The sequence below is a fragment of the Spodoptera frugiperda genome, chromosome 31, assembly GCF_023101765.2.
Source record: "Spodoptera frugiperda isolate SF20-4 chromosome 31, AGI-APGP_CSIRO_Sfru_2.0, whole genome shotgun sequence".
Lineage (NCBI taxonomy): Eukaryota > Metazoa > Arthropoda > Insecta > Lepidoptera > Noctuidae > Spodoptera > Spodoptera frugiperda.
In genome coordinates this window covers 2,846,363-2,869,769 of record NC_064242.1, presented here as the reverse complement: position 1 = coordinate 2,869,769, position 23,407 = coordinate 2,846,363, and the positions used below count along the sequence as shown (strand labels likewise).

Genomic DNA, 23,407 nt, shown 5'->3' with positions numbered 1-23,407 from the left:
TTAAATTTTACTTGTCATCAAGATCAGTTTGGTAGGTTTCTGTTTGTATTTTGATATCTTAGTGAAGTTATCAAAACCTCTACATAATGTAGATTTTATCTATCTCTCTATCTTCACCTTTGGTAACCAAGTTATAAAGATAATTTTGGTTCAATTCACTCATTATTATTTCCATGAGACGGTAAACGAGTAGATATATCACCTGATGGTAAGCATTCGCCGCCGCCTACGGACACCCGAAACACCAGAGGTATAATAAGTGCGTTGCCGGCCTTTTGGGGGTTAGGAATTTAAGGGGTATTGGGGAATTGGGGATTGGTTATCTATTGCTGGACATAGGCACTGTTTCGCTCTTTGCAACAGCAATAACATGCTATAAAAACAATAGTTAGTACAGTACATTCACCTATTCATCAAATAAACACATACACTAGCACTTACATCAAGCTACCCCAATCTGCCAATTTATTTAAAGGATTTTCAACCTTATTACATAATGGTAAAGGTTGGGATTTGGGATTCACAGTTAGGGGGAGCTTGATGTGCTTGCGTTGGAACTATACTCTATAATAGTGGTACTTTAGTAACCCACTTCTCTCAAATAGTGTGCGAAGGGAAGCTGCCAATATAATATTAAGTGGGTCTTTGTATTACAAGGGTTATTGCAATTTGTATTGTTTTATTGTTTATTTATAACTGTATAACATTGTGGGAAAGAAATTGTTTAATAAAAATAATAAGTAACGTTACATTTAAGAGAGTTTTTCAAGCAGTTTAACAGTTAATTCTAATATTTGTTACGATGGTTTGGACACGTAGAAATGGTGGATAAAAGCAAATTTACGAGGGATATTATTATACAAGGCGGATATGTAGAGGGCGTCCTAGATGGACATATAGCGATCACACTGCTCATTTATAAAAGAAGAGTCAAATCTGTGACTCGAAACTAGTAGAGCTTTTCTCCATTAATTTAAGTGAAGTCCATTTTTTTATGGGAGTTTACGTAATATCTAACAAAACAGTACTGTTTACTAGTACTTTAAGTTTGTATCCATGAGTTTATTATTATTATATGAAACTCAGTATTATTTAAAGGTGAATGTTCAGATATTAGACATTATTGACACAAGAAATTAGTATACCACTGCCAATGTGTTAAGGAAAACACAACCGTGTTGTCATGTACGCAGATACTTATGTTTTCTCCCGAAAACGGCTTTACTGATTTAGTCAATTTACGGCCGAGTTTAATAACCCGCCATAATACAAAATCTTCGAACGAAGATCGAATTTCCACATTATTTCAGTAACCTTGGTCCTCCCTGGCCTTGACCGGAGTCTTCAGTATCTAAGTTTATTCTAGATTTCCTCCCAGACCAATTAGAAGTCCTATAAAAACGTCTATAAATACAACAATTGTCTATTTGTCTCAGTAGCTAGCGTGACTTGAGGCAATCATCGACAAGGTCGTTCTCATGACAAAATGATGATGTGTCATTATAAATAACCTTACTGAATTATGGTGTCATATGGTATTCATAGGGTTACTAAACAATTAGCGTAAATAAAACCTTGGCCCTAGAACTCTTCTATTATTGTATTTAGATATTTATTCTGATATTAGATGTATGAAATACATTATATGATCATGATGTGAAAGAAAAAGAAGTTGATGATGGGATGACATCTGATAAGGAAGAATGGAGAAGGAAATCATATTGTATTGACCTCAAGTAGATACTAGAGGTCAATACAATATGATTTTCTTCTTGAATAGGATAAGGGTAGGAATAAGAAGATTGAATGAAAATTGGTAATTAAAGGTATTTTGAGGAAATGAGGTTAACTAGGGACCAATCACCAACTCTTCCCAATCTTCCCCAGATAAAGCGATTCCCCAACAACTCTTAAATTCCTAACCCCAAAAGGCCGACTTGTAACGCCTCTGAAGTTTCAGGTGTCCCTGGGCGGCAGCGACTGCCTCCCATCAGGTGATCCGTCTGCTCGTTTACCAGCTTATACCATAAAAAAAGAAGAACCCCATTTTATAAATAGACGAAGGTTTTCAAATGAGTAACGGTATTTTATAGTATTTAATTAATTTTATTGGTACTTTAATGTACTTAGTTAGTGAATGTTACTTCTACATACACCGGACACAAATCTAAGCTGACAATTTCGAAATGGAAAGCCTGACTTCCTTTCCTTCTAGTCTAGACTTACTAGATTTAAGTACTAGACTAGATCAACGAGGCATTTACCTAATTATACCTAGGTAAGCTGCATATTATTATGGATTTAGTTTTAGTAAGGTAAATAGTGATTTTGGAAATATGGCAACACCGCTAGAACATTTATAAGCTAGCTTGATGGTCCAGTGGAAGTGTCAAAAAGTAATTAGGTTTGATTTCTAACTCGCATAAAGTAGCAATTTCTGTCGTATATTAATAGAGAAAAGCTCTACAAGTTTCGAGTCACAGAGAGACTCTTCATCATAAGCAGCGTGCGCAGTTGTGGCGACGTCGCGCAGACGCCTACTCAGATAGGCTTTTCTCCATTAATGTACGTGAGTAAACCGTGATTTTTTAGTTAATTTAATATGTCTCACGATAAAAATATAACTCTTTATTAGGTAGCTACATCAAGAGAGTCTTAAAGAGGTCGAAAAACGGATGCTACACACATAATTTGTGCGTACCTATTTAAAACAAAAAGATTTTTTCACGAACAATTCAACACACATTATTCTTTATAGCTACTCTATTTTTTTGTTAAAACACACTTTTTGTCTCAGTCATTCAGAAACAGTGTACCGTGACTATGAACAGAAAAAAACGGGAGGTAGGTACGGTAGAAATATTAGAGCTCGTTTTTATTGCAAACCTACTTAGATACTAGACTAGCCTAGGTAACTAGGTATCATGAGTTGACCGACTGAGTATTTTAATAGAATTCACGGAAAAAAGTATTCAGTAAAAATTTGGAGTAGGTTGACAATGAAAAAATGGTGTTCTCATTCATTTGAACCATTTACAGCGTGTAGATGATAGGTACATTTAGTTCAGACAATATTGAACACTCCAATAAAGAAGAAATACTTTTTTTCTTTACAGAATCCAAAATATCTGTCATTAACGTGAACTATGTGCTAATTAAGGAGTACTTTTTAGAATCGAAAAAACGGCTGTATCTACCGCACTCAGAGACATTTAATGATTACTTAAACTATTCCTTAGTAATGATTTTGTACTGAAAACAACTGCTAAGTAAGCATTAAATGTCTCTGAGTACGGCAGTAACTACGGCAGTTTATTACAAGAACTTCTACAAACCATAAACTCTGAGGAGCTCCTTTTCAGACACGACTTTTTCAATAAATATCTTCTTTTACAAACATTTATTTAAAACTTTGTACATTTTCCTACATAATCTAATGACAAAACTTTTCTATAGTCACAATCTAGGCTTTCATAATAAACTTTAAGAGCTAGTAAATAAAATCCAAAAACCGATATATTTTCCACAAAAATGCACCAAATACCACAAAAACTCACCTATACATAATAACACTACTCTCACTTTCCGATACACTGATCCATTTTATTCACTCACACGTATAAAATCACTATTTGATAAATAAACACTCTTGCGCCGGCTAGTCGCTACTCGGTGCGACGCACGAATGTCCGCGACGCGTGCGCAGAGCCGCTAAACTGCTGCTCAATAATGCTGAGTAAACAGCGTAAATATCGCGGCATAATGTATTTTTTTTTGCGTCGCACAGTAATGCATTTTAATCGAGATTGTGAATGCATATGCATGCTCTTTAAATGCCTGTCAGTTCTATTGAATTTTTAAGGAAAAAGTTTTGTAAAAACCACCAGTTTAGAATGTTTGTAAACAATTATCGGGCCTAGCAACAGTCATTAGACAGACAGTGTGTTATGAGTCAGTGACTGTTAATGAGAGTTTTACAATCATAATTAATCAATACCTTTTAAGCATTTAATTTGCGGTTTTGGTAATTTGTTGCCTATAACACTTAACCATGTGTAAGATCGATTGATAGTATGAGTCGACTAGTAACACATTTATTTAATTCTCACTTAAATATGTGTGAAAAAAGTGCTGGTGCACATAAAACACAAATGGTGAAAAAGTGGGTGTACATTGTATAGCGGCATTACGTGCCGTAAAGTGCACCTCTGCCTACCCCTTCGGGGATAAAAGTCGTGACGTTGTGTGTGTTAAATATGTACCTACTTTTATTTCAACCTCCTCAATTTTACTCCACCATCACGATACATTATAAGTATGAAAAGTTAGAAAACTTTCTTAAAATCTCGCTGCGTAACGTATTTATTTACTGTTTATCAAATTATACGTTGTGCTTTCTGGTGAATGAACACGGCTACGGCCGCTGGGCGGTATGACTCAGTGGCATTTTACGGCCCCCAGTCATTCACTACTGACTGGCGTGAATGTTCATGTTGCAGTCACTTTGCTGCGAATGCCAATTAGTGAAACGACTTCTAACTTGATAGGGAAAAGTAATTAGTTGTTTGTTGTAGCTATTTTAATTAACGTGGTTATCTGTACTTTTGTACTTTTTCTGGTTATGTTTGCTAGAGGTAGTCAGAGGGTAGCTATGGGGTAGCCAGTGTTCTTACAATAATTAAACTCACTATTACCAATTATATTAGAATTATGTATGTAGTCTACTAGCAACCCCGCAAAGAGATATCCGGAGTTGCGGACTACTTAATGGGGCTCCAACTCGAAGAGCAGGAGTAGGAACGGGGTGGTTTTTAGTCATTAAGAGTCTGACACTCCCTCTCGCCTCACCCGGATGGGCGAACACATAGGATTTTTTACCCCTCAAAAAACCCGCATAGAGTATTTTTATAATAACAAAATAATTGTAATAGATTGATTTTAACCAAATCCTATCAAGTGTAATAAATAAGAAATCTAAATATTTCTAATACCGCAGACATTTTTCTAACACACTAAACTAGACATTACATCAAACCTCCATCTCTACCCATCTCCCAGTAACATACCCATCACGCAACACATGGTAACAGTAGTAATTATTCAGTTTAATGAACAGACAGATGCAAGATGCAGCGCGTGTGTCATCGCTCGTCAATTGCCGTGGTGACTTAGAAAGCAGCTCAACTATTTTAGTTTATGACTGATTAAGAGGGTGGGTTTTGAGTCATGGTTTAAATTAGGTGTAATAATTGCTGTTCCTTTGGCCTATAGCATTCCTTTTTGTGAGATGGTAACTGAGTTTCCACTAGTTAGTAGTTGACTATTCTGCCAGTGTCATGTGGTGACGATAAGTGGAGCTTATAAGCATTTGAATATGTACTAGTAGAAATGAGGGAATAGGAAAAACAACGTTTGGGACTAAAATATATTTTGACAGTGCACAGTGTTTTAGAAACCCTTGGGGGAGGACATTTTTAGCTAATAGCGTATATCGATGTAGTTAGTCCTAATAACACAAATTGCAAAAGAAACCCCATGTCAATTATTTTTAGTTTTCGAGAAAAAAAATACTAAAGTTGCTAATTCGGAGTGTGGTTTAAATAGGATTTTTTAAAATTTTTCTTTTATCTTTAAAATAAAGAGCAAAATTTGATATCCGGATTTTATCACATATATTTATGTGTTATTCAAGCTTTACAACACGAATGAATTGTAACTAGGTACAAATATATTTGCAAAAAATCCAATTTTAGTTTCTATTTTTATTTCTTTATTGACATTGTTTCCGCACGAAATCTTCATGGTAAATGATAGTTAGCCTTTTGTACTATGTACTTAAATTAAATCAGCCACATAATCCGTGGTATTACAAAATTATGTACAATTGAAAAAAAAATCTAAGCGCCTTTATTATTACAAATAGCAAAGTCAACAATCAGCACTTTGCTTTTTAAATGATACAATAATTTTATCTAGAAAAGTCGACATTTTAGAAGATGATGCTTAAAATAAATTCTTATTTAATCTACCATATAGATATGTTTAATATATACATGTTTTAATGTGTATTTCTTTCAATTACGTAGGTCCTAGTAATAGTCACCACACGATTTTTAATTGCAAACTATCATGACATGACTTTTGCTATATGGTAGATTAACTAAGAATTTATTTTAAGCATCATCTTCTAAAATGTCGACTTCTCTAGATAAAATTATTGTATCATTTAAAAAGCAAAGTGCTGATTGTGGACTTTGCTATTTGTAATAATAAAGGCGCTTAGATTTTTTTTCAATTGTACATAATTTTGTAATACCACGGATTATGTGGCTGATTTAATTTAAGTACATAGTACAAAAGGCTAACTATCATTTACCATGAAGATTTCGTGCGGAAACTATGTCAATAAAGAAATAAAAAATAGAAACTAAAATTGGATTTTTTGCAAATATCTTTGTACCTAGTTACAATTCATTCGTGTTGTAAAGCTTGAATAACACATAAATATATGTGATAAAATCCGGATATCAAATTTTGCTCTTTATTTTAAAGATAAAAGAAAAATTTTAAAAAATCCTATTTAAACCACACTCCGAATTAGCAACTTTAGTATTTTTTTCTCGAAAACTAAAAATAATTGACATGGGGTTTCTTTTGCAATTTGTGTTATTAGGACTAACTACATCGATACACGCTATTAGCTAAAAATGTCTTCCCCCAAGGGTTTCTAAAACACTGTGCAGTGTTTTGTTATTGTCAATGCAATTTCTAGTAGGGCTTTTCAGACAACTTTTGTTCATTACCTAAGATATTTCTTAGATATAAAATAAATAATTAATTAATTTTAAAAATGGATGAGTCTTTACAACAGCAAGCAATATGAAATCATATATATACAGCTATAACATTTTAAGAATGTGTTCAATAACAATGCAAACTGCATTTAGCACTAAAGATTTCTTTCACTAAAATAATTACACGATTCATTCGTAAATATCTTCACGAAATTTCGTGATTGTCTGCAGACTCTTGAAAGTCAAGAATACTGAGAGAAATATTTTTTTTTATAGAAGAAGCCGGTAATCGCCTAGATGGATCACCTGATGGTAAGCAATTGCCGCAGGCCTTTTGGGAGTTAGGAATTTAAGGATTGTTGGGGAATACTAACACGGAGGCCCAATTACCCACTTTCCAATCCCCTATTCTTAAACGACCCTTAACCTTTCCTAACCCCAAAATGCCGGCAACGCACTAGTAACGCCTCTAATGTTTCGGGTGTCGATGGGCGGCGTGGATTGCTTACTACCAGGTGATCCGTCTACTTGTTTACCGGCTTATACCATAAAAAACAAGGTACGTGAATTTGGTTCGACTCTCGATGACAACATACACTGACAATCTATACCTAAACAATATAGACATGTATGTATGTATGTATGTATATGACCTACAGATAGATATTTAATAGTTCTTGCATCAGAGCGTTCCGGTGTCTAGTTTAGGATAACAATGAAACACGATACAAAGGCTCAGTTAAATAATATGTTTTGAAATTTGAAGCTAAATCTAGATTGTTCTGTACAAAATTAGAATATCTAAAATCTAAAACAATGCATGCATTTTTGGAAAATAAATAAAACTAGTACACAAGGAAGACAACATTGGCAAAGAACACTAATATCCTAATTAATTGTTTTTTTTTTCAATCCTCAGAAGCTATCAATTCATCAACCATGAGTTAAGATATGTCAATACTTTTATGACCGGCACAGATTGAACATCTAAGTGTAACATATATCAACAATACTTGTATTGTGAAGATATCCTAACATCAACAGCCTATAAGTGGCCATTGATGGTGGCCTATAACTGACCTAATAGCAACAAATTATAAGCCCAGGTTTCCTCACGATCTTTCGAAGATCGAAGCCTTCCAACGGCAAGTACCAACGTGACTTTTTCAGATGATCTAACATTGACAAGATTTTTGAAAGTTATTGTAGTATCTATTTTGTCTATAATATAAGTGTCTGCATATGAAGTGGTACTTACACAATAGCGGAGTGATGCCTCTGATGAATTGGTGCTGACGGTGTGGCTGGTGGAAGCGCTGACAGGGAGGCAGGCTGCGGTGAGCCGCACCATCGACCTTCCCGCACGTCTGATGAGCCTGCCAATAAGAGAAGGCGATCTGGTCTAAGGAAAATGGACGCTAGAGTCTTAAGAGGCTGGCAATCTATCGAATAATCTCTTTGTTTCAGTCAATTGCTTTCTATAACTTGAGTTTTGACAAGACAAGACAGTTTGTATGGATTATGATTGATGATGTTTTGATTGATATCAGCAACAACTCATTGACACTTATGTGTGGCTAGTGCTGAAAAGCAGCGCCGTGACCCGAGTCACCGTGTTCGGATTTCGGCATTTTAGCTGAACACTGGCACTATTTTGTGCTGTGTTTATTATATTTTTTTTAATTAATCTCTTGTTTTGCCCGCAATATCTTACAACGATGCAAATAAACTGCTTTTCTTTCTTTCTTCTTTCTTATGTGCAGCTTTACATGACTTAAAAACTAACAATCAAGCTTTAAACTGATAGTCAGAAAAAAGTTCAATAATACTTTACCAGAACTTGTCTTTCTCCCTCTCTTCTTTCTTATATGCAGGTTTACATGTCTTCGGACACAACTAACAATCAAGCTTTAAACTGATAGTCAGAAAAAAGTTCAATAATACTTTACCAGAACTGGGAATCGGACCCGAGATTACACGACCAACGAGGCAGTTATTATGTTATATTATGCTTGTGTAATATACTCACTGCCATAAAGAGTTAAGTGTGAAGGTGGTCTGCTGGCCAGGACGGGTGTGGAGCCATATCTCTCCCCTCCAGCCGACAGGCGCCCCCCCAGCGGCTTGAACGCTATCGGACGGATCACTGACTTGCCCTGTAACAACAAAGATATGGGTGGTTAGAGAATATGATAACTAAAACATGTAGTAAATTAATAAACAAAATTTTATTGTAGTTTGATGTCTGCAAATGGTGGTATAGGTCCCTATACCGCCATAGAATATCATAAATACCTATATGTTTCTGGTGTCGAATTCAAAATATGTATACTATGGAGTTTCTTGCTCGTTCACTGACGGACAGACTGACAGATTATAATTTACACTAACAATACAGGTTGGTTTTTGGTAGTTGGGTGGTGCTGCACACCGCATGCTGAAAATACATCTGCAAGCGGAATAAGAACTAATTTATTGTATTGTTAGTGTAGCATGGATTTCGGCATGGTTTTCGGCTAACGCCTGACTCTATTCTATAGACTATTATTTGTTGACATTTCAAAAGTACCTATTTATGGTTTAACTGAATGTAATGATTTGACTTTAATTTTGACTTTGTATCTACGCTACTATAATCTTAGATACATCAGCCCCATTCAGACGTATCAAGAGTACAATAAACCTCTTCAATCAATACTATTATACGATTATCTCCTATAAAATTAAGATAACAAACTCCCAATTGACATTTCTTAAGCACCAATTGTTATAAACAATTTCCCTTCTTATATCAAGGACCCGAATAAATTGTTTTTTAATGCGTTCGTTAGCTAAGTCCGTGCGCAGTTATCTCCGCACGGATTTGACATTTTATACGCAACAACGCATCGAAATGTCATGACAGAAAGGTCATGCTCGGTGTACTTATTCGGTGCATCCATGTGTCACGTGTGTTACCGTTAACATGACGTATGGGGAAAATTAAATCACGTCGAGCAGAAGCTTATGAGTCGGGAATTCCAACTTTTGAGATGTTGAAGTCTTATACTTGTCTTGTATGTCGAATGACTACAAGAGGGATGCCAAACAAGAAAGAGTTTAGTAAGACTTCAAATTCGGTTTCTGAATAGAATTCAAATTCAAAATCTTTATTGCTTTCTTTAATGTGATATAGTTCTTAAATAAGATGTGGGTAAAAATTAAGGACACTGACGTACACACTACTTAAGGACTAATAATAAATATTGTTGTTAAAGTTTCATTAAGTTCGCCAAATCTAGAATAGGTAGTTTAAAAGCACGGAGTTTCAGCGTTTATAACAAATGGCTCATTCATCATAGCTTCATCAGCTTCATCATCATCATTATCAGCCTGTTCTCGTCCACTGCTGGACATAGGCCTCTTTAAGTCAGCAAAGAGGCTCTATGTATTTGGGAAATAAGAAAATTTTCCACAAAATTTTAAACTTAACTGTGAAATATGTAACGTATCGATATGTAAACGTGACTTTAGTGTAACGGGTACGATATATGGATTTCGTGACGGCATTAATCAGAGCTTTGGGTAAAATTAGGCCAAAGCGTTATTAAAGTCATGTAACTGTCGCGTCGCCATGTATTTCCATTTGTTGTATAACCTTTTATGGTAGTATATTGAATATTTATATTGTAATCGCATCTTCATGGATTATATTGTTACGTACGATATGATGATGGTAATCATATTCGATTACAGAGCTATTGAGTATGCCTTTCGTAATATTTGGCCTGCCTAAAAGGTATTTAATGGGGGACAACACATCATTACATCATCAGCCTATAAGTGGCCACTGCTGACCAAAGCCTCTTCTCACATGGAGAAGGTTTGAGCATTAATCACCACGTTTGCTCAATGCGGGTTGGCGATTTCAAACTTACAATTAGAAATTATAAGTCCAGGTTTCCTCACGATGTTTTCCTTTACCGTTCGTCAGTGGTGTCTAAATAATCTTAGAAAGTACATATAACTCGGAAAACGTTACATTGGTACTTGCTGTTGGTAGGTTTCAACCACGCATACTCATGCATGTGAAGCGGGTGTCATACACCTTCAGGCCTCCATGACGTCACGCCTATAGTAGAGAAGGACAATAAGATATTGTACTGATAAATAACTGAATAAAGGGCATGAAGAAGCATGCATTTATGGCCATTAATAACAAAGCAATCACATTCCCCATAAATGTAGGTATATACCAAGAAGACCAAACCCAAAATTAAACAAAATACGATGAAGTAATTAACAAAATCTACATAAGACTTGTGTAACGTGCCAACGAATCAATCAGCCGGAATGACGAGAATGGGTAAGTAAAAACGCGTGCCTTAAGACCAATGATGTTGAACACAGAATCCTTAGTACGGGTTTGTTTTACGTTGAACGAAAATGAAACGAGAGCGCGTTCGATGTTCTCATTGGCCGGCGCGAATGAACCAACCAATCAGAGCGCCGAACGGGCTCTCGTTTTAGTCTCGTTTAACGTAATGCAAACTTGTACTAAGGGTTCTGTATGGACAGTGGGCACTATGGACATTGGTCGGAGTGGAAGGAATGTCCCGGACAAAAACTTGGAGCACTCGGCTTGGCATTGCTGCATACAAAACTGTTTGCTTAACGTTTTCTTTGAAGTGGTTCGACGTATATGAACTCGTGTTATGAAGTAAAATGTAGATATTAAATTATATAATGATCTTTATGTAGTTTTGTTTTTGGGTAAAAAATAATTAAATAAAAAGAAACGTGTGTCTTTGTTTACATTGTCAAAGTTTGTTTTTGATTTTCAGGAGCAGCATTGAGTTTAGAATACGAGTAGCACCCGGTGTCTGGCAAAAATGTGATGGATGTTATATTTCATATTAATTGGTGTATCTGTACAAACTATATTGACTAATCTAAAACTAGTTGCGTTATGTTAAGAAAGACGATATGTGCAAAAGGACAGTACTTTTTTTTAGGGGAGAAAGTCATCCAATGCTTTCTCCCGCCTTGGGCGAGGCGAGAGAGAGTGTCAGACTTTTACTGACTAAAAGCCACCCCGTTCTTACTCCTGCTTTTCGATCCGAAGCCCCGGTGAACCTGCGAGGTAGTCCGCAACTCCTACTTTACCTTTTACCATTCATAAATACTAGTAGTACCAACATGAATATAGTAATTTAACGGAACAGACTGCAGTTATAAGACAACAGTGCCAGTTAGTCAAGCGGTCTCAGCGCAGGTATGTGCAACACAAACAACTCGTCTGTTTGACCAGGAACAATTGAGGTTAACGCACAAGATAATACGAGGAAAATTTCAAAAATACTATCTATATTTGTGTGCTAATAACAAATATTAAGTATATTAAGTGCATTCTTAATGATGAGCATGGAAGTGCACTTAAACCGTGTCTGCATAACTAAAAATTAAATGAAAGAAATGTATGCCCGCGCCTACTGTAAGAAATATTCAATGAAATTGGTCTTTATTGTTGGGATAAGGATTTTACAGAAAAAGTTGAACTCATTCACTGGGAATATCCAAAAACTTTTCATTGGAAATTTCATTGAAATTTTTCATTGGAAGCACAAACATTTTAATGTAATTGCCATACTCAGAGTTATCTAAATATGGTTACCTTATTAACCCAGTCCTTAGCAACAGTTTTCGGAACAAAAACCTTACTAATGAATAGTTTAAGTAATCATTAAATTTCTCTGAGTACGGGAGTAATTGACAACACCCTACTATGACTTCTTTTCTGTTTCTTAAACTAAACAGACAGAAGACAAATATGGCTATAGAGTTAGTCTTTATGACTTAAGTAACTCCTGTGGACACTACAAACTGTACAGAATGGACAGGTTTATGAGATGTGTGGAGAAGACAGTTGGAGTCAAGTCGTCCTCTGTCTGGGTTTGTGGGTTAACGGCGACAAGGCCTCGCGAGCCAGACGACCAGTCGGCTGGCTTGTGGTATGTGTTATGGGAGGTAGCGACTTTTTGAATGAATAGATATGTTGTACAGGAGACTTTTTCTGACGATTTCATATGATACAGGTTTTTTTTTTGAGGGGGAATATCATCCAATGACTCTCCGTCTTGGAGGAGGCGAGAGGGTGTGTCAGACTCTTACTGACTAAAAACCACCCCGTTCCTACTCCTGCTTTTCAAACCGGTAAACCAGTAAACCCGCTAGGTAGTCCGCAGCTATGAGACAGGTAATGTGGTAAAGGAACAACCGAATTGTCTAATGGAAAGCAATCAATGATTTCTGTGATGTTTTGTGTTCAGAATCCAACTAAAGGTACTCTATTTTATCTGTAGATTAAAAACAGCAAAGATAAGTTTGATTTAAAAAGAAACTGTTGGTGTTTGTTTTTAAATCAAAATCATCTCTTTTTGCTGTTATTTTGTGATACGAGGAAAATCTCCAAAAGTAACAGTCAAAAGTCCTATATCATTCTTAAATTGGCACTTATCTTATGGCTTCGAACCCATCCTAAATCTAAGCATCGTTGTCACACGGAACAGTGACCAAGTGACATTTCAAAGAAGACCAGATAGTCTCACTCTCGATCGATTACAAACTTCCAGTCCAATCGATACGATACGAGTATCGTTAATTTAACGATTGCCCTCTCTCTAAGTCGTTATATCAATGAATGGGTTAATTGACATAGTAATAAAAATAATATAGTCATTTCTAGGCTAGGTAACCTAACATTCTAGGCTTCTAGTCCATGTTCCTTTAGTTGCCTACTGTATAAGGAAAGGTGACTTTAGTTCAGTTACGAATTGGACAGTTATGAGTAAAGAGTATTTCATTTATGACGTACCTAAATGACAAAGAGGTACACCTTCATAATAGGCTGATATGATTGGGTCAAAAATAAATTATTACAATTTTTCAATACAATAAAATATTCAAAAATAATTAAAAATAAATAACATAAATTTGATGAACTACTTAATTTTCGACTTTTTCTTGCTAATTTTCTAGAAATAAGTCTGCTATTTGACGTCAAAAAGTGATGACGTCATAATAGTGCATTTCATACAAAGTTCATAAAAAATACTTATAGTTTTTGACGTTTCGAAAAAAGTAAAGAATTTGACTAGTAGGAAACATGCCTATTACAATTTGTGGAGAGGTTTGAATTATAGAAAGTTTGAATTAATGAGAGTTTGCTGTATTATCGCATTTGTTGAGCCAGCCCATATAATTATGTCAAAATAGAACCATATTTTCTTACGCGTACAAGTAGTATTGAATCTATCTCAAATCTTGTATATTTCCTAGTTAAACTTCCTAGTTCCTAACAAAGATCCATTCTTACATTACTTGTATGAATTGAGCAACAGATTACATAACGCTTCCTCCAAAGTCTAGGGAATTTCGCAACGTAACCAGTTTGAACTAGTTTCCAGCGGATTTGCTACTCCGGTCATCGTGGATTGATCCGCATTGGATACTGAAGCCAATTTCCTATATCGTTAACTCGACAGGGTATTTCCAGTTGTAGTTTTATTACAGTTTATTTATCTAATATGTGGGAATTGTTAAAAACCGACAATATAAATAAAAAGTGGGAAGATTTTTCAAATGCATATAACTGTATATAAGAAGATCATCTATTAGATGACGCTGAAGTTACTGTTCTCACGCATGAAAGAGATAGCAATACAATTTGTATAAAAATAAACGTTTCAATAACGATATTTATGCCTATTGTAAAATTTCAACTTGAAAATAGACATGTTTGTCCCAATACACCAATGTCAAACTTAAAACTCGTACGGAATTCAATATTTTTATAACCAAAGTCAATCTAACTGTGATAGGCAGTAAAGCAATAAATAGCTTCGTTTATATTACGATGTAACAACTAATAGCATGTAAATAACTCTCTATAAATCACGATCACCACCCAGATGGAGAATCTGGGACACGAATAGGTCCATTGGAATCTCTTCCAAGTAAACCTTTTTTTTATCTAAATTTTTAATAGGGTTTTTTCGTAATAGGAACATGACAGCCCCATTATATGATACAAAATATAGTACATAGAAAGCAGCTAAACCATGTTTAGCTTGCCCTTAAACTTAAAAAATAAATGGTCAAATGAAACAGAGATCTAGCCTCGGGTGTTAATGGAGATCTTCCAAGTAAATATATACCACCAACTATGTGGAAACCCATGGTCTAGCAGTAGGCTGTCTGTGGTGATAGTCTAGCAGTGGGCTGTCTGTGGTGATAGTCTAACAGTGGGCTGTCTATTACACAGTTGAACTGTATAGCTTTAACTGAATTGAAGTGAGTAATCATTAAATGTAGGCTGTATGAATGGACCGACGATTAACCTGTGCAGTTTAACTAAGGTGGGTGTAGTCGCTATTCGTCGGGTCTTAGGATACTTGTGGGAAGAGAAGGGGTGGTGACAATATCTATTTTACTCCGTTGCCACCAAACGGCGTCATCTTAGGTCATTACGATCCAACAGCCAGTAGCAAGAGATTTGTCACCACTGGATTTATATTTCTATTTAATATCCATTGATCAAAGATTAACACGGGATTATCTTAGCCAATTTAAATATTAACTCGAATCCAATGACAAGGATGGAACATAATATTTTTTTAAAGTATCAAACGATGTTTTTATTAATCCTCTTCTAATGGTCTAGGTCATAAATTGCAAAAATATAAATTATCTAAATTCAGTGGCAGCTAATTATAAATGCAAAGGATGATCGAATTATCAAGACTTGAATTTTTATTGTGAGTTATGATAAATTCTGTAGATTCCGGTTGACATCTGATTGCATCCTTCTTCATCTATCAATTTAATATATTAAACGAGACACAGTGAGACGATCATGGTTGAAATCTAAATCTAAATCTAAACGAGGAGAAAAAGAGAGTCATATTAATCACAATAAAAGTATAGAAGTAAACAATATAATAAAAGTAGCCAATCACTTAATAAAACTGGTTGCTAATAAATTTACTGTTACAGAAAAATAACGATTTGATATAAATATTAAAAGCTCTATAATCATAGAACAGGCCTATGGCCATAAACAGATTAAAACCAAACACATCAACGCTTGATACAGTAACGATCTCATTTGGAATATAGATATAAAATATTATTAGTACGTCAATGATTTCACACCACAAATTATTTTAGCATACCCAATGAATTTCTATTAAAGGCGTATGAGATTTTACATAATGGGTATGTTGTTTAACATTAACATAATCATTCATTCACATTACATCATTTAGTATTGAAAGAATACCTGTGCCACTATTCACACCCACGACTAATCAGACGTTGCAAAAATCAAAATTTGCATGACACTAAACAATAACCTGTAGCAATTTGCTACAACAAATATAGCAAGACCGGTAACAATGTGGGATGATGAAGTATGGAGAAAAACGGAACGAACCAAACTGGATATTAAAGATGATCTTATTTTGAAAGATGAATAAAAAACAGTATAGGCATGCTTAAATAGGCACAAAGACATAAAGCTGTAGGTGTATCCTAAGAAAACTGTTAAAATTCTTGAAATATTCTCACCATTATCGAAATTTCAAACAAATCCCATGATAATTTAGTTAAAAATTCAAAATAAGTAACTTAAATGTTTTTTTTTTGCCGTGACCGTTCCACTGCAGGGCGAAAGCCTCTTAAATGATTGGTTAAAAGGAAATGATAATGGCAGATGCGATTTTGAGAGGAGTTACAAGAGTATTCACAAAACATTTGCGAAACCCGAGGCGTTCTCCCACGTTCGGGCACGCGAGTTAGAAACACGTGTAGACCTCAAACCGGTCATTCCTTTCTAACATCATAATAAGCGTAAGAGACAGGCTGAAACAGCCCCCAGCTAAATCCCAGGCTGTCTGCCGGAACACCAACTTTTGGAATTCCTTCATTTTAGTTAATTGCATGCCCCTCCAGGGCTTCTCCCACCGTATAAACGGTCCAATTTTAACTCTAAATGCAGTTCCACGCTTTAATGGTGATAATGTTTTAATCGCTCCTTAAATGCTAACTACAACTGTCGTAATAAAACTGAATTGGAGCATCGCACGCAATTTAAATAATCTGCGAATCTTTAAACAAGTTTTGGACTTAATATTTGTCTTAAAATTCTTTCCAGAATTCGGATATTTACTTGAAATATATTATCGAATTACTTTGCTTTGGTAATACAATCTGAATGACAAGCAATACCGCCTGATTTTACGAGTATTTCTCAATAAATTCGAACTAAGTCGCGGTTACTGGTTGAGTACAATGCAATTTCTTCACTCCTTTAAAACACCTATAAAGATTTGACGGCGGTATAACCCGTATCGTAAAGGAGGAGATCGGATCGTCGGCGTTTGATTGTGGCATTACGAACATGATCATAAATTAGGCGATTGCGATCTTAACAGGACACATTACAACGACATACGGACCGCCGAGGATGCATAAAGAGATGTAAGGAGAACACACGCCGCAAATATTGGAACAGTGCCAACGAGATGCAAAATAAATGCAATTCTTAGTATCATTTGGAGAATAATAGCAAATAACAATGTGTTCACTATTGACCAAGTTCGTTACCCTCAGACCTTTGAAGTCATTACGATCTACTGTTATACTCATATCAATACCAAAATATAATTCAATTGTTGAAATTCCTATCGGAATAAAAATATCTATAAAACATTTTTTTATCTGATCAAGTTATGAATAAGTACCGAAATTCGATATCCTAATGAAACTTATTATTATTTATGACAATAAAACAACCGTTACAGGCGTTGATTCCGACGTGTCAGATAAAATTTCAATGATAATTGGAAGCTTGGAACATGATACTAGACGTTTTTAAATAAGAGTATTATAACAAGATTATAAAAGGCTGAATGACAATCAGTTGTGCAAATGGGCATATTATATTTAATTTTATTGATATCTCGGTGGACTGGACCTAGTTTTATTAATTTTATTGCTATCATTAACTCGTCATCAATCCAGTCTTTATCTATGTTGGGGTCAGCCGTCAGCTGCGGCTGGAACCACTTTTTAGCACCGCACCATTAAGTTTATACAAATCAAACTTTAAATAGACACGGATTCATGAATAACGTTATTTTTTAATTTTATTCTGGGTGTCTTTGTGTTGGGGCCTATTGATACAGGCGCACGCGTGCCGAGCAGATGTTTGGAAGCAATCCATCTGCCATTCATGCACCCTAGGGGAATGTCTATGCAATTTACTGAAGTGTTTCGTAATGCAGGGGCGAAAGAGAATGTTTTAGAAATCGACAATAAAGCGATTGGTTGTGCAAAAAAGTGAATCTATACATATAATAAAATCGTAGAAAAGTGCTGTCTGTACATTGAAAATAAAAATAAAAAAAATAGCAGGGGTTATTGTTATGTCGATGTCGAACCCAAAAATGTAATTAACTTTTTTTTGTCTGTTTGTCTGTTTGTCTGTTTGTCTGTTTGTCTGTTTGTCTGTTTGTCTGTTCGTCTGTGCGCGCTAATCTCAGAAACGGCTGATCCGAGTTGGATGCGGTTTTCACGAATATATTGTGGGATGCTTAAATTTACATTTAGTGTTTGTTTCATGTCAATCGGTTCATAAATAAAAAAGTTATGTCAAATTAAAGAATCACGTCGAATATTCTATGCTTATACCATTAATCTCCGCAACTATTTGACGGATTTGGTTGAAATTTGGTACAGATATAGTTTAGAACCTTATATATTTTTATTTCAAAAATCAAAAAATAAAAATAAGAAATAAATTATTTATAAATAATTCTATGTCGATCGTTACACGACTTCGGTTCATGTTATTTTTCGAAAAAAAGTAAATAAATAGGTAGTAAAAAGGTATGAAAAAAATAATATCAATATAATAAAACATTTAGTACAAAGAAAATGCTCTAACGGAGTATAGATAATTCCATGTCGATCGTTACACGACTTCGGTTCATGTTATTGTTTTAATTCATCGAAAAAAAGTAAATAAATAGTAAAAAGGTATGAAAAAATAATATCAATATAATTAAACTTTTAGTACAAAGAAAATGCCCGAACGGAGTATAAATAAATAATCCAAGTTGTCTTTATCCTCGATAGATGGCGTTGGGATCGAAAAAGATCGCGCTATGGTTTCGTTACATTCATTTGGTTGGGTATCGGCCGAGCGCTTCGGTACTATCGTAGAAAAAGTGTATTATCAGTCGTATGATTATTTGTCTGTAGTGGTCCTGCTGTTTCGTATATTCTAAATTGGTTTCGTTGTATTTGTCAATTAATAAGTTTATTTGTTGGGTTTTCCTGGTTTTTTGGTTAAACTATTTAACGTAGGTTTAGTTTGATATCGATTATTAGTAGTTACTGTAGTTAGTTTTTTTAATAAAATTGTAAGTCTAATTTTTTTTTTAATTAGATTAGATTTAAGTCGTTTCTTTTAAATTATTTAGTTTAAGCTTGGTTATTATAGCATAGAGGATAGGTTGTAATATAGTTTCTTTTTTAATTGTTATAAATTCGTAATTCGTAGCTTTCTTTAGTTTTAAGTTAGTTTAAGTCCGTTTTTAAACTATTTTTTCAATGCCCTAATTGAGTATACATCTATTAAATTCAAACGCAGAGCTCATTATGTTGATTTTTGAAGAGTTCCCTGGAATATCTTCCACATCTCATTTTTGAAGAGATCCCGCGAGATCGGGAACTATGTGGTTAAAACCAAAAATTTGCCGGAAGTCACTATTCTACGCGAACGAAGTCGCGGGCAAAAGCTAGTAACTAGTACGTTTTTTAAACTTGAATATAATTTTTGTTGACAATGAATGAATAGTCGAGAGGATTAAAAATATTTTAATAATAATAGAAACGACCGAATTTGATATTAAAATCGTTGAAACGGATTTCACTATCACAAAGATACATATTTTAAACGCTTCAAATACCATTGTGTTATATTCTTACCTTGACATTACAAAAGCATTTATCAAAGTCATTAAGACAGAATAACATAAAGCTGTAGTCACAGATAAGTTTGTAGCTAACGACAAAGAAAACGATACAAAAAAGCATGAAGCCGACAGTAGCAAAGAGATAACTCAAAAAGGAATTTAATTTAGTACTTATACTGAATTCAAAAGCATGTCCTTGCGAACCACAAAGCGTTTGCCATTTCATTGCACATTCATCCATATACAGAATGCGTTGATGTTGTAAATAAGGTGGTACAGGGTGCGGCGGCCATAAACAATTGTCGCAAAACAAACACACCGTGCCAATGCTAATAGATGTTGTTCATCAATGGTGACATCGTATTTACATTACTGACTACTTACAAGTGTTATTGATGGATTATTTATAGCTAAAATCAACACTACTTCATCCTGTTGTTCCATTAATATGCCCAAATAAAGAATTTCATCATCACTTTTACTAACATTTTGCTTCTTTTTTCCTTTTGATATTTTTGCTATCTCCTTGTCCATCAAAACGGATGACTCCAGTTGTTTTGCACCATGCTCTGTTACTGATGCGATCTTTAGGTACATGCCAGTCTACTTCGCTTTCTTCCTCCGTACTTTCGGATTGCGTATCAGCACCGTCAATCTCAACACCGCACACCAAATGTCTTTTAATTTCATTATTCCCAACAAAAGAAATTTCACTTTTATGGCTCGAAAACCTTTTATCTATGGACCTTTGTAGCGCTCCTTTCTCTCAATTATTTGATTGATGTTATGACGTCCAATCGATAGGCAGGCGAATTATTCCAAGACGCTATTGATGAACCTTACCCTTCGATTGATAGACAGGTTGACGTCGAACATCATCCGGTTGTAAAACTTTCATTACTAACACGAGCAAAAAATTGCCAAGCTGTTTGACTTGCAAATTATTTCTTGTAATTAATTTTAAACTCTATGTTGTTAACAGTAAAACGTATAATTGTACAGGTTTTCACGTGGACCGAGATGTTAAAAAAACACTTTTGCCGTATTGTAAATCGATATTAACATCGAGAGCAAAAGTACCAATTAATATTCGACACAGGTTTAATAGCTATCATATCATAATTACGCACTGACTTTGATGGGAGTCTCTCGTTTCAAGATACTGTTTCTTTTTCATAATTAATATTATATATCAGGATCTAAATTACTAGGTTGCAAAATAAACTGTAGTTTAACTTAATAGTAGGTTATCCGCTATCAAAATTGAAGGATCTGCAAAAAATCTATTAGATTAGCCCAGTCCGTCCATTGAGAAAATAATCGAGGGCGACTTAATCGATAAAATCAAACACAAATATCGATATAAGATCGCCTGCAGCGCTATCAGCGTTATGCGAACCATGTAAAGGTGTGTATAATTTAACAAGCAGCACAGTAACAATCAATAGATGGGCAGAACAGGTCGCACACTTGTGTATCCACTTTTTTGTAGGCTGGAGAAAGCGAGTCGCCGAAACGAGCCAGCGAGACGCCAATGTATCGGAAAGATTATCGATTAAGATTTATGTCGAATATCGATATCGGAAAAGTCACGATTGGAAATGGAACGACATGAAAGCGTATTGGAAACATAATTTGCAATTGTTATCTTAAGGTTAGATTTGATGAGCACGACATGAGTTTATTGGTGACCTTGTTGGTGAAGAGGTTGCAATGTTCTTCTGCCGAGAAAAAGAAAGAAGACCATATACTACACAGCTCACCTCTTTAGACCAAAACAGATCAGAAGTTACATTTCTCTTTTACGCAACAAATTCGTGACCACCTTCCTCATTAAGCAGAAACGCAGCAACTAATTCCATATGAATTTGGAAATCTTCACGCACATTAAATCCACGGCATAGGAAAACAGACAAAGCACTGTGAAGTAACATATAGTGCACATTAGTGAAACTGAGGACCTTGGCACGAATGTGGCTGCTCGTGACGGGAGTGAAGTAAGTAATCGGATTAGAGTAACTCACGATACACGTACACTCATGTTATGACTACCACAAATTGGTTCAACTAAAATATATTGCCGATGCCGTTCCGCGAGTGACCTAAAAACTGGTAGATTGTGGTTTGATAGGTTTTATGGAAGGTGATTTAGTATTTTTAGCTGTAAAGTTATTGAAAGTAGAGGTTGAGGAGAATAGTGTTTGTGTAGAAGTATAAATGGAAGTCTTAATTAGAATTTAGTAGCTACGTAAACTGCTAGATCAGGTTAATCAATAGTAGGCTTAATAGATTTTTAGTGTTATAAAACAACTGAATTTATTCATAGGAGTTTTAGTAAAGAGAAATATGTATAAGACTCTAGAGAGCAACAAAGGCAACTTAAAAAGTGCTAAAAGAAACCAGTTTCAAATTTCAGATAAAATCTACACATGCATATGCGAAATCGTCAACAAAGGTTGATTGATGGTGATCATACCACTAATGTGTTTATTATAGTTTTTGTTCTTTGACCCTAAGGCTCAAACACATGTGTATTGGCTCTAGGGGAAAGAAGAAAAAAAATTCAGTTGAATCCAAGCGTTGCTCTCAACAGGATGTTTATGCACATGTTACATCGTTGTGTGGGCATAATATAATATGTGGTGTTGTGGCCAGTTAATTTTGAACTCTATAGAAAACTAGCGGAACGTCTTGGCTTTATTTGGTCTTTATGGGAACACTACTATGACTAATCTGAATATTTTTTGAAGTTTGTTACCATTTCAGCCGTTTGGGAATGCACAAGAAACTAGACAGACATGTACACACACACTGATTTGTATACCTACAGAGTGAAATCGGATGAATCTCGAAGAACTGATCATTTCTTTCCCAGTTTAGATATCGAGACTAGATGTACTAATTGGATGTGAAAGTACTCTAGAAGTACATAATGAACAGAACATACTGAAACCAAAACCAACAAAATAAAAATAAAGCAAATAAAATGAACTACCAAAACACACAAACAATGGCATCTAACCTAAGACACTGATCAGACAAACAAACATAAATGCACAACACTTTAAACTAATGATGGTACCTACATCGGCAAGCGATTTGCACAACACACCATCATCGATCACTCATTGTTTAGAAACAACAGATCAGATAGTCATCATTATCTTCCGCCAAGGCAGCTAAACTCCCACGATATATCAGAAAGTGAAAAGGATGATATAAAGTGATTAGCTTTCCGCCTGGTGTTGCTTAGGAAAGAATTTATGAAAGACTAGTTACTCTCCCGTGCGGGTTCACGTGCTGCCTGGTTCCTATGGATCGTATAGCGTGATATTTTATAGCCTATAGCCCTTTTCATGGTTGCATCTACGGTAGATCCTGGATGAAAAATAGATCAATTCGGACTAGTAGTTCCTGAGATTACATAGTTCAAACAGAACGAACTCCTCTCAGCTTTAGATATTAATTATATGTATAGATTTCTCTCAAGTAGGAGAACTTTTTTCTGCAATAATAATAATCATGCAAGTTTCATATTTTCTGTCAAAAATACTTTTGATATAGGTGTTTTTTAAAAAGATTCTTAATCTTTAT

At 35.0% G+C, this 23,407-nt stretch overlaps 1 protein-coding gene across 4 annotated transcripts in view; it reads right to left on the bottom strand.

The window, feature by feature from the left end:
• The window catches only part of LOC118276266 (leucine zipper putative tumor suppressor 2 homolog), a 108,637-nt gene that overhangs the window by 15,838 nt on the left and 69,392 nt on the right, over nucleotides 1-23,407 (bottom strand). For all 4 annotated transcript variants that reach the window (XM_050707358.1, XM_035594517.2, XM_035594516.2 and 1 more), the window contains 2 exons: nucleotides 8,824-8,950; nucleotides 8,053-8,170 (listed from right to left, as the gene is read on the bottom strand). In XM_050707358.1, the coding sequence (XP_050563315.1) occupies nucleotides 8,053-8,170; nucleotides 8,824-8,950 (245 nt within the window). The remainder of the gene's footprint in view (nucleotides 1-8,052; nucleotides 8,171-8,823; nucleotides 8,951-23,407) is intronic.